Source organism: Zonotrichia albicollis, chromosome 5 (assembly GCF_047830755.1).
Source record: "Zonotrichia albicollis isolate bZonAlb1 chromosome 5, bZonAlb1.hap1, whole genome shotgun sequence".
In the NCBI taxonomy this organism is placed as follows: domain Eukaryota; kingdom Metazoa; phylum Chordata; class Aves; order Passeriformes; family Passerellidae; genus Zonotrichia; species Zonotrichia albicollis.
The window spans coordinates 52,918,104-52,930,214 of NC_133823.1; the positions used below are offsets into that span (position 1 = coordinate 52,918,104).

At 42.1% G+C, this 12,111-nt stretch overlaps 1 protein-coding gene across 2 annotated transcripts in view; it reads left to right on the forward strand.

Moving 5' to 3' along the window:
• Positions 1-12,111, forward strand: part of CRMP1 (collapsin response mediator protein 1) — a 50,687-nt gene that overhangs the window by 20,047 nt on the left and 18,529 nt on the right. For both annotated transcript variants that reach the window (XM_005485745.3, XM_074541739.1), the window contains exons 3-6: positions 2,094-2,278; positions 3,756-3,920; positions 8,927-8,988; positions 10,587-10,667. In XM_005485745.3, coding sequence (XP_005485802.1) covers positions 2,094-2,278; positions 3,756-3,920; positions 8,927-8,988; positions 10,587-10,667 — 493 coding nt within the window. The remainder of the gene's footprint in view (positions 1-2,093; positions 2,279-3,755; positions 3,921-8,926; positions 8,989-10,586; positions 10,668-12,111) is intronic.

A 12,111-nucleotide genomic window follows, 5' to 3' on the forward strand; every position in this document is an offset into this window, starting at 1 on the left:
CATTTGGTCCTATGTCACTTCAACATGGATGATTTCAGCTGAATAAGATGTTACTCAACCATACAATGAAAATAATGAGCATTGAGTCATCAAGAACTTCAATATATAGGTAGCACACTTTCACTTTGTTAGGACATGTGTCTTCTTGAAGAGGAAATTGGTAGGTACTGATTGTGGAAGAAAATAAAAATAAATTGCTTTTTTTGTGAAGGTTTTCATTAGTATGATTCTCAGAAGGTGTGTTAGTACTTGAAGTGCAGTTGCTCCTTGGATGTACTCAAAGGAGATGGGTCATAGTTAATATTTTTTTCCCCAGTTCAATTTCTTAGCCACATAAATGCTCTACAAAGGTGGAGGGTTGTTCTGATTAAAATCCTGGGGATAGATTTGACTAACAAAATAGTGCAATACCATTGCTACACATGGGTCTTCCTAATTTTATACAGGCGTTGAATCTGCTCATGGGTGCAGTGCTTTATGGTATGCCTTTGTGAGGCACATTTTAAAACAGAGGAGCAGCTTGCAGCTGTTGTTTGTGCAACTGGATGTGCTGGGCAGCTGCTGGTGCTTGCATCCAGGTTGGTTCCCTGTTTGTCAGGGTGTTCTTCACACTGTGCAGCTGCACGCAGGCTATGGCAGTGCTGCACATGTTGATGACTGTTAGGTGCCAGCACTCATGAGAAAGCCCTCCTGGATTTGTTCAGTGCTGTGACCCCATCCTGGGATGCCCAAGAGAGTTTGCCCATGGAATGGCTGTGCCTCCCTCCAGCCAGAGCCCGGGGCACTGCAGGAGACGAGTTGCTGGAGGTGGCTTTTTGCATAGCATATGAAACAAATTCTTGACCTCTTGGGGCTATTTATTAACTCTGCCAGTTTGGCCAGATTCCAATGTGAATAATTATCCCCCTTTTTTAATTTGTTCCCACTGGTTTTAATGAAGAGTTGTAATCACTTCTGGTTCTACCTTATCACAGTTGGCTGTTAATCAGTTGCTGTGTTTTGAACTGTAGGTGGGAGTTGCCTTTTAATATGGGGATACAGATTCAGCAGCTCAGATGTCTGAGGTATTTATTTAGCTGTGGATAAAAGCTATTTTATCCAGACAAAAGAAAATTAGGACCAAGGACTCTGTGTCTGTAATATAAGACAAACTAAATGAACTTTAACTACCTTACACTTACCTCTAAGCCCAAATATATTGTGGTGGAACAGTGCACACACATGGCTTCCACATAGACCCCTCTTCCTGTTTGGTGCCATGCAAAGTAGACAATAAATTCTAGTGTGGCTTTAAAAGTTAAAGTTTAATTTATTTTTAATTGAGTCCATGAATAATACAAGTATTTTGATCATAAGTATCTGGAGTTTGATATTGGTATGGGGGACAGATTAATATTTTGAATAGTGAAAAAAAAATGTCCTGCTTTGAAGACCTGAAGGGAAAAATACAGCAGCAGCTAATTATAATTTTTCCACACAGTTATGCAGAATGTTTCACTGGCTTTTAACTTCAAGAGGAGGATGAAGAATATGGGACATGGTAGATTTAACATGTTTAGGTCTCTTAGATATGTATTTCTGTATCTTAGGTTATTTAGATTTCTTTTTAAGGATACATTTGCATTGCATGATGACAAAGTAATTATAAAATTTTCTGCTTTTTCCTTCTGCCATGTATTTTTACAATTCCAGCTTGCTCCTGTATTTGATCTATGTTTTCCTATTTTCATTCAAGAACCTAGTATACAAAACTGGAGCTCCCAAGAGAGCATTAAGTGTACATAATTTGAATTGTTTAAAGATAGAAATCATATAAAAATAATCAATTTTTAATGCTGGTGCATTACAGCTCCTTTATTGGCCACTAGAGCCGTGCAAAGCAAACAGAGCTCATGGCTCACTGAGTCAGCTCTCCTCTGCTTTGTTCTGCTGTGCTGGGCAGGGCAGAGGGAGCATGTGCTTGAGCTTCACCTTGCCTTTGGGGACCCACCTCCTGCTGTATGGGCCCAGGCTCCCTCTCCCTACACTCCTCAAAGAGCTTTGTCCTCTGTGCTTGTTCCAATAAAGTAATACTGGCTTTCCTTGCTGTGCAGGCAAATAGGAGAGAATCTGATTGTTCCTGGAGGAGTCAAGACCATAGAGGCTAATGGGCGCATGGTTATTCCTGGGGGAATAGATGTCAACACTTATCTACAGAAGCCCTACCAGGGGATGACTGCTGTTGATGACTTCTATCAAGGCACAAAAGCAGCACTAGCAGGGGGCACCACCATGATCAGTGAGTACCAGCAGAGCTGTCTCTGTGTGGGGATAGCTACCAGAGGCTTCATTCTAATTTTCTGAGATCTTCTGCAATGAATCTTCAAATTTCTGGACACTGTGTTTGAGATCCATTCATCATTGTTAACCAGGGTTGGCCTGAAAATAAACCTATGCTCAGAAAGAAATACCAGCATGTGGATTTCTCTCTTGAAATACAGAACAAGCACTGAGGGATAATGCACATAATCTTGGGATTTTTAGAAAGCAGTGTAGGTAGCGCTGTAAATATATGGCACAGAAAATCTGACAAAGATCTGCTGTTCCCACCTACTGCCATTTCAAGAGCTTTGGAAATAAGAAGATATGCTTATGTATGAACTTGGATTTGGCAGCAGGAATTCAGGAAGACCTTAACAGAGATGTTCCAGAGGAACATCTTTATTGGTGAAAAGAAGAAGTGTTTCTAGTTGTTAAAGACCCTTCTTCTGTCTACAGATGGTGGGACAAGGTTTATCTCTTTCCTTCTGGCTGTAACTTGACTTTGGTTAGATGTTGTGAGGCAATTGTTCAGGTGCCATAAAGTGTCTTAGCTTCCTTGTGGAGAGGAGTTTCCCAGTGGAGTTTTATTCCCACTGAATTGGGATGTGGATTTTTTTTTATGGTGTTACCTGTTACCCATATTCAGGCATCTGCTGAAAGACTCTTTGGCTGTAGGCACAAAATGCACTGTTGTTCATTCCTTTAGTTAATAGATTTTTTAAGTCTGTGTTCTTCAGTTGAGTATTCCTGCGCAGAGTTAGGCTTGCAGATGGCACTGGTAAGCCCATCCTGATTTGTTTTTGTACTAACTAGCCTTGCAGAGAGAAGTGCCTATGCATAAATAGTCATGTCTTTGTGTCAGTGGGTGGTGTGGCACCATTAGAGGCAGAAAGGCTGAGGCAGGGGAGAGGCAGGGCATTCAATGGACTGCATAGTGTGACAGTGTTTGTGCTCAGCGTCACCCCTGTTCAAACCTTTGGCTGTATTCCCAGTTTTGGCTGCTGAGAAAACATTGAACATCTGCACTGATGTGTTGATGTGGCAGAGTGGGCCAGTTCAGACTGTGAGGCACTGGTTAATTATTGTGCTTACTGTGAAATACATAGAAATGGACACATCAGACAAGAGCTACACTGAAGGCCAGAACCTGGGGTCTCTTACAATACAGTAAGGGGAAAGACAAATGTTTCCTAAACTGTGAGGTGTCTGGGTCCCCCTTTGTGTGTCTATTGATGCTGCACCAAGCAGGTTGCCAGACTCATCTTTAGTATAGACTGTTCACAAAGTCTGCTGCACCTGGGGCAGCAGGACGTGGCTGACACCCCAGAGTTACAGTCAGCACACAGACTGCCTTCAAGGCTGCTCCTTTGGCTGAGGTGCTGGAAGGCTGCTCACAGGGAAATCTGAACAGTGTGCAAACTGTCCTGCTAACACACACTCAATCTCTTTTTCAGTTGATCATGTGCTTCCAGAACCTGGAACTAGTTTACTGACCTCCTTTGAGAAGTGGCATGAGGCAGCTGATACCAAATCCTGTTGTGATTATGCTCTCCATGTGGACATCACCAGCTGGTATGATGGGATTCGAGAAGAGCTGGAAGTACTCGTGCAAGACAAAGGTTAGTGAGTGAAATGCAGTAATATTTTTTTGGTTTTATCGAAATATCATTTGAAGGTGAAATTTTGGAATATTTTAATGAATGCATAGGCACTAGCTATGCTGGCTAAGATTCTTCACTACCTTGAACTTGTATTTTCACTTGCTGCTGTGTAAATAGACCTAAAACTTTGTGCATATATATGACTTTGTCCAGTACAGACATAGAAGATTAAGATGCTTACATTGTCATAAAGAAATTTATCACTTTATCCTTGCTTGTGTATGTGGAAATAAGACATGGAATAGGTTTTTTTTGAAGGTAAAACTCAAAGATCAGTATTTAGGATAATCACCCCAGTCACCTTATATCCTCTATTTAATGAATGAAGAAAGTAAAACGTTTCAAAGTAGTGGTTCAGGTTTTAACTAGACTGAAAGATTTGATTCAGCTGCCTCCAATTAAATCCAGATATGAAGAGCACATGGGGCTGTGAAAATGTCACTACAGGCTAGATCTCATTTTGCAGCAGTGAATTGGAATAATTTACTTGCTGAGACTTGATTTTGTAAAATAAGACATGCCTGCATTTTTAGAAGATTCCAGTTATTAGAAAAAGAGATGCTAAAGTTAGGTATCTAATATTGAAAAAATGCCCTGATTTTCTCAAGTGCTTCTCTCTGCTGGCTTTCCCTGAAGTTACTAGTTACTAGAAGATGCCATGTTTCAACACTTGCAAAAAAAAAAAAAAAAAAAAAAAAGGTCACTTATTTAGGAATCTAAGACACTTCTATGGGTTTGACTGTGTTCAGTTAACAGGCCTACTATCCTGTGAGGAGCTATAGGTTACCTTACCTGGACTCCAGCTACCAATTCAGAATAGCACAGATGGGACCTCTCCTAAATGCATTTCCACACATGCAGGCTCAATGTGGCAGTCTCATATAAGGAGGGCACCTTTGTGGCACCAGATACCTCTGTGTGGGCAATGGAATCTAGCCTTCAGAAGATCCTAACTTAGATATTATTCCTTGAAATTGTGCCTGACAGCTTGTATTTTCTTTCCAGAATCATATATTTTCATATATTTTTCATTTTCTACATTCCTTGAAAACATATGGATATTAATTGGAATATTTTCTGAAATAGCATGTGATTTCCACGGGCAAATCAGAATGACTCTTCTCTTGGGAAACCTAAGTGATGTGCATATGCAGCACCCTTTGCAATTTGTAGAGCTAGTGTTGACTTGGATGGGAAAAGTTCTCTTTATAGGGAAAGGTACTATCAAAGTAGAAAAAAAAAAGCAAAATGCTATTTTTGAATGAACGGTTGTTTGCTGAGATGCCATGGAGGTGCAGTCACCTGGGGGAGTTTATTCCATGTCACAGGGTGCTAACAGTACATGTGCTGTATAACCAGATTTTAGGCAACAAAACACTTCCATCAGCAAATCTGCACATAATTAGAGAAACTGCAGCTGGTCTTGTATAGGTCTCTAGTATAGGGGATTTTTACAAGGTGATGACATCTGTCAACACAGGCTGTGCTAAATCTGTTCTGTTTCCCTGCTATCAGCATTAACATGAATCTGCTGCTGTGCTTTAGCTGACTGTGCTCTCAAGACAAGTATACTGTGCCTTGTTTCAAAGGTTGGATATTATTTTCCAGAGCTCCGTGACCACAGATGGCTCAGCACTCCCAAATTTGCCCAAGGGTTTACATTAAAAGCCTGGCGCAGACAGTTAGGTTAACAGTTTTCTCCAACTATTGAAATGTGAGTTTTCTATGTAAATCTGACCTGCCTTTGAGTCATCAGGGGAAACAGAAATCTGTTCATTGGTTCCTGAACTGAGATTTATGATGGAGCCTTGGTGGCCTCTTCAGTGGTGAGAGCATTAGGAGGTCACCTTTGTTCTCATGTATGTCTCAGGCAGGCAGTGTGAGTTACTGTTACGTGTTGGAGACACAAGGAAAGGTTGAGTATGAACTCACAAGCACTTTAGGAAATAATTCAGCAGCATGGCAAGGGCTTTCAAATTAATGGGTAATATTTCCTGATAATTGGAAACATTTAAGCCAGCTGGTGCAAATAGACTTGATGTCAGTGGAGTGACCCTGGTTTTCATCAGCTGGGAATGTGGATTGAATTGGTTCTTGGCTGATTGTGGGTGAGTGAACTGAGTGACAGGGCTCAGCTCATTGTGTTTCAGAGCTGCATGTGCCTAATGCAATCAGCATGAGTAACAGGGGAGCTCGCAGAGTAGCTGTTGAGGTGCCTTGTCATGAGGTATAATTGAACAATTAATCAGTTTTAAATCAATACAATGCTAATTTAAGGAGACACAGCCTTTGGAAGTGCCTGAAGATTTTGTAGAGCCAAATATTGATTATAAACACTCCAACTTGGATAATTTCAGCAGCTATTTTGGGATTGAGCTTCTTCAGTATATGCAAAGGAGCAGGAGCCTAAAATTGCTGACAAGGGGCCTCACTGGTTACTTTGACTTTGTCACTGTTCAGAAAGTTCAGGAGTACACTGTAGTCCTGCCTAAAATTTGGAGAGGATTCTGTTGAGTACTGGTGTGAGAGCAAATAGGACATTAACAAGACTGTAGTGTGTAACAGATGTGAAGTATTCAGGTCAATAGGCCACAGACCAGGGCTTTTGAAAAGCTGCATAATTCCAATGAGTAGGTCAAGGAGCCAGGCCAGGGCAAGGAGTCTAATCTTGGATGCCTGTATATATAAATTCATGTTATTTATCTTGGTATCTGGTATAGGTGCTCTCTTTGCAAGGCAGGATTGTTCACACCCTCTCTCCTGTTAGCTGTAAAGGCAGCCCCTGTGAAATGCTCTCCTGCTGTGTGTGTGTCTGGTGGCAGCTGAGAGTGGGCATGTGTGTTTACATGGGAGAGCTCTGCTTCTGCTGTAGTAAGGAGCAGGCTCAAGATCCTATGGCAGGTTCCCTACTGGGCTCCCTGCTGCTTCCATTAATTTCAGGGAGAACATTAAACAGAGTGAGGGCAAAACTCAGTCATTTTATCAAGGTCAGAAGAGGGCCCAAGAAGATAGCAAGGCAATAAAAGAGAAAGGATGAGAATACATATTATTTGGGTCGGGGTGTGTGTTTTTCCCCCCACAGCAGTCAGGGGAAGCTGCCTTACCACCTGCAGGACTGTGATGCAATGAATGGTGGTGGATAAGGGAGAGCAATGGGTACCCCAGCCCTGGGCTCCCAGAGAAATTCCTGTGAGGTGTCAGTCCTGTGCCATCGCTGAGGCAGCCAGCTTGCCTTGGAGCAGGCCCAACATGTCCTCCTTGCTTTGTGTGGGCTCAGGCACCCCTGCAGGAAGGTGGCTCCTGGCTGCAGCTGCCATCTGACACGTGAGGTGGGTTTTTGGGGAGAAAATTGAGCTTTGCTCCAAGGCAGGTGGGATGGGTGTGCTGAGCCTTGCATAGAGCACGAGGCTGCAAGCATTGGCCCCAGGCAAGGCCCAGCCAAGCTTAGGTTTTAAAATAAGAATGTGATGAGTACTCTGAAATTGTAATGAGGAGTAGATGGAGGGACTACAGTTAGTAAAGGCTATATGTGTTTTCTGAACATGATAAATAGGAAATGGGAAGAAAGGGTGGACTTACAGGCTGACAGAGTTCCACCATTCAGGCTGGATTTGCTCAGTGTGGAAGTCAGCAAGGAGGGGCCAGCTCCTGCTTTGTGTTTCTCTCTGAGCTGCCTGGACTTAGCAGGAGGACATAATGCCAGTCATCATTTCAGTGTTTTATCTTGCATGCATCCTGGGGTATTTTAGTCCTGTAATTGTAAGTAAATGATTCTGTGTGTGTGTGTGAGCAGTCATACCCTCTGCTTAAGGATGTATTTGTTCATTTTAGACTCAGGAAGAAGTTATATCTTCATCAGAGATATTTATTCATTTATTCATTCATGTAGACAACATGAACAATAGGAGCATTTTCTTCTTGCCCCAGGAAGCACAGTTTTCATCACAGCCATTTTGAAATGCAGCATACAGAGCTTAGGTAGCTTAGAATTTACTTTTTTTTTTAAGCTAGAAAACTATGATTCTGTTCCTTGGACCAAGCTGGGGATCTTGCCCGTAGACTAGAAAGTAAGACATACATATATACTAATATGAATTCATATGTACAGAAATTATGAACAGAAGACATTTGTAAGTTGCATTCTGTAAGAATACAAAGCTGTGTAAATAACCAAATCTTTGAAATAAATAGCAACGCTTGGGGGATTTAAATACAGGAGGTTATTGACAACTGACACTCAACAGTAGCATTTCTTAGGGATTTCTGAAATTTGAAAATGTTGTCTTTCTTGGCTTTTTATGGCTGCCAGCATAAATCCTTCCTTCTTTGGAAGGCAGAAGAAGAGGTGTGGTGAGCTGCCTATAAAACTGGTTTCAGGCTTTGTTGCCACTCCTTCCCAGTGTCTACCATCAGCTAAGCTAAGCACTTCAGAGTGTAAGGTCAAGAAAAAGCAAGCCTGTATGCCCATTCAGATACACATTTCCTATACCTTCTCAGCACTTTGGGGGAACCTAACCAGAAGTTTTGTCTACCAAAAATCACAGTTTAGATCAAGCTGAAATGTTTTCCTGAATAGCTAAGGAAACTGCAAAAGAAAAACACTGATTCACAGACCTTACACAAGGTTTTTTAAACTTCACAAACTTTATATGCTTGCTTTAGCCACCATTGCTTGTCTATGATTTGGCTACAAGCAATCCTCTTTGCAGTGGTGGCTGGGTTACTCCAGGGATGAACACAGGCTACCCACAGCATCCAAAAAATCCCCCCAGTGTAGAGGGCATCCAGGCTTCTGGTCCTAGCAGCTGTAATGCAGCTGTGAAGCCCTGCTTGATTTTTGGCAATCACTAGTGAAAAGCCTAGTCCAGACATACTCTATTACTTACTTTTTCTGAAGTTCTTGTTCAAATACAATGTAAGAATACGCTTACATGGCAACACCTTTGAATTTTGTCTCGGAACAGGTGTGAATTCTTTTCAAGTCTACATGGCCTACAAAGATCTCTACCAAATGTCCGACAGCCAGGTATTGCTCTGAATGCTTTTCTTTGCTGTGATCTGTCCTCTCTTTCCTCATCTCCCAACACTTGAGGAGTTGCTGAGGTTGAATCCCAGAGGAACGTTCTCACTGGCCTGATTGGCACTGGGAGGAATGTTCAGTTGTGATTTACTCTCTGGAGGGTCAGTTCTGAGCTATGCAGAACACGTGTATGTGTTTCCTCAAGTGTATGACATTCACCTTGTGTAGAGATCTTCTGGTGTCTCCCAACATTGCAGCCACTCAGCTCTGCTCAGGATTTCACTCGTTTTATTTTGCAGTAACCTTTTGAGGACTCTAGGTCAGAGAGGGAGAAAAAGATGAAGCACTCAAGGCAGTGGCAGTTCTGAGGCTTCAAGAGTTTCTTGGTTGTGTAAGCAGCTAAATGGAGTTGCTCTTTGGGGGAGGTGGCCTTTCCTCATTAGGGCTGGAGATAACAATGAGCTTGTTTGTCCAGAGCTCATTACAGATTCCAGACTCTTCAGCTTTCCCATCCATACATATCAGGCCACTGTAAATGGACAATGGCATCTGTTAGTAATAATAATGTTTGCTTATTCAGTTGATAAAATGTTTCTTTCTTACTTATTCTCAGAGCTACTCCTCTTGGTCTCTTAAATAACTGTTGTTACACCTCCAATACATGTGGTTTTAATTGGAATTTTGGACTCAATAATTTATAAATATTCTCTGACAGGCAGTGCCTATTAAATTCAACTCCCTGTTGTAATTGCCAAGAGGAATACATCAAAATGTTTAATGTGTGGCTGGACTAATGGCTGTTACCTTGTTTAAATGCCCATGTTGCAAGCTGTATATTGCAGCCCATTCAATGCTGCCTGAAGTGCCCTAGTGCAAAAGTAGACACTGAAGAACCTTTGTCTTCCTATTTAATCTGTGTTTGAAAACTGGGCCTACAGTTACTGAAGTCTGGTTTAAAAAAGGGACATATAAGCTGAATAGCTTTTGGAAAGGAAACTGTCTCAGTAGATGTGTGCTCAGAAATTACCAGTAAAAGCAAAAGGATCAACTACTGTCCTTCTTTAGGGATGGCTTTTGAATCTTAGAAAGCAATTAAAACCAAGCATGCTCTAGAGAAAATATTGCAACTTTTAATATCTGAATTAATGATGTTGCTGAAAGCTCAGCAATGATGGCTCTAAGAAGATGGTGCAAAATGCCTGCACTTCAGAAAAGAGATGTTTTAGCCTTACTAAAAGTGCCTGTCGTACATGGCAATAATTCTATTTCACATTTGCTGAAGCTGCAGAACTACAGGGCTACTGAACTTAGATCCATGGGAGGGCAGGGGGAGGTGGCCCTGCAGTGCAGGGGCTGGGACAGACTCTTGTCCCAGGGAAATCCAGCCCTGCTGGTAACCTTGTCATGGTACAGCTGGTGTGTACAGGGGTGGGTACAGCACCAATCAGTGAAGCTCAGGTTCTGTGTAAAAAAGAGATAATTTGCTATTCACCAATATAATTACCAGCATAGAAGGTACAAAACTGAGGTGAAGAGAGATGTCTGAGTGTTAAGTAATGTGTTTTCCTTATTCAGCAGTGTTTCCTTCTTTGTACTACCTGCAGCTTTATGAAGCCTTTACCTTTCTAAAGAGTCTTGGGGCTGTTATCCTGGTCCATGCTGAAAATGGAGACTTGATAGCTCAGGTGAGTGAACTATCATTTTTGCTTCACTTTGTGAGATGATAGATATTAGAGAGGAGAAGTTAAATAGGCCAGTCAGAGAATGGGTAGGAAGAGGGGAACTTCCTGGAAAGAGCTTTAATTGAACCTGATGCCCTGCACACTGTTGGTATAAAGCCTGGGATGAGAGAATGGGAGTCCTTTTGCAATAATTGCCAGAGCATCCTTGAGATAGGGCAATGATCCAGGCAGCTCCTTGCCTTGGAGGAGCAAATGAGGACTAGATAAGGAGGGCAGAAGGAAGCAAGAAGATTTCTTCTGAATCCAGCAGATACAGGTGAAGCAGAATAATGTAAAGCCTTGTTCAGAGATTTTGGTTACAAAAAGAGGATCTGAAAGCTTTTACTAAAATCTTTTGCTGCAGCTATCAGCATAAGCAACACAGTGAGTTTGGAGCAGGTATTAAAGCTCACAGACCTATTTATTTTTGAGAATATTCTTATAAATCTCTGAAGTTTGAGAATAAGAACTACTGTGATCTTGTAGACTTTTCAAAAATGTGTGTTTAAGTATAATCCATGCTCTTAGAAGATGCATTTTGGGATCAGGAAGCTGGGTTCAAGTTCAGAACGTTCCCTTAGAGTGCCCTGCATCTCCAGTACAGTCCTTGCAGGTTGGTGCCCTGGGAGCTGCAGTCCTCCCTCTGGGCTGTACCATGGCTCTGATCAGTGCCACAACACACTGAAACATGGAAAGAGGCAACCCAAGGGCAGCAGCTGATAGTAGACCTCCCACTGGGCTTTCAGAGGTCAGGATCCCCCTCTGAAACAGAAGGGGCAGGTTTGGGTGGGTGTTGTTTTGATGCTGCATTGTGACAGATGAATCTTTGAAGGCTGTTGCAGAGATGTCTCACTGCCCTGATCTCTCCTACATGCGTCGAGCCCCTCTTAGGTCAGTGAGGTTCTGAGTGAGCCATCTTATTTATCTGCTGAGCTGCTTATCTGCTGGCTTATCTGCTAAGGACTGGGCTGCAGAGCTGACGAGGAAATTACAGCAGCTAAAGCTGTCTTTGAGATCTGGACAAGGCAACCCACCTTCTCACATCTAAGGGAGAACGTCAAGGGAATGTTTGAGCTGTTGGGCGGTGTGTAAGAACTCTTGCCTTGGGTGTATTTTGTTTTTTCTTCTGGGGAAAAAGCACATCTCCATCTGTCTGGTTAGAATTTACCCCCTTTGAGATCTGCCTTTCACTTTAACTTTGACCAGAATAACCACTGGGATCAAAAATTACTAGTGAGGAGTCAGCAGGCACATACAGTGTGGTTGTGTCCTTCCCCCACTGAGGCTAGGTGACAACCCTCATTTGAATTAAAGAGAGGAAAAAGCTGATTTCTCATGGAGTTTAGCATGAATAAAAACTACTAAATACATAATTTATAGCTTTAATACAACATAAAATATATAGTAG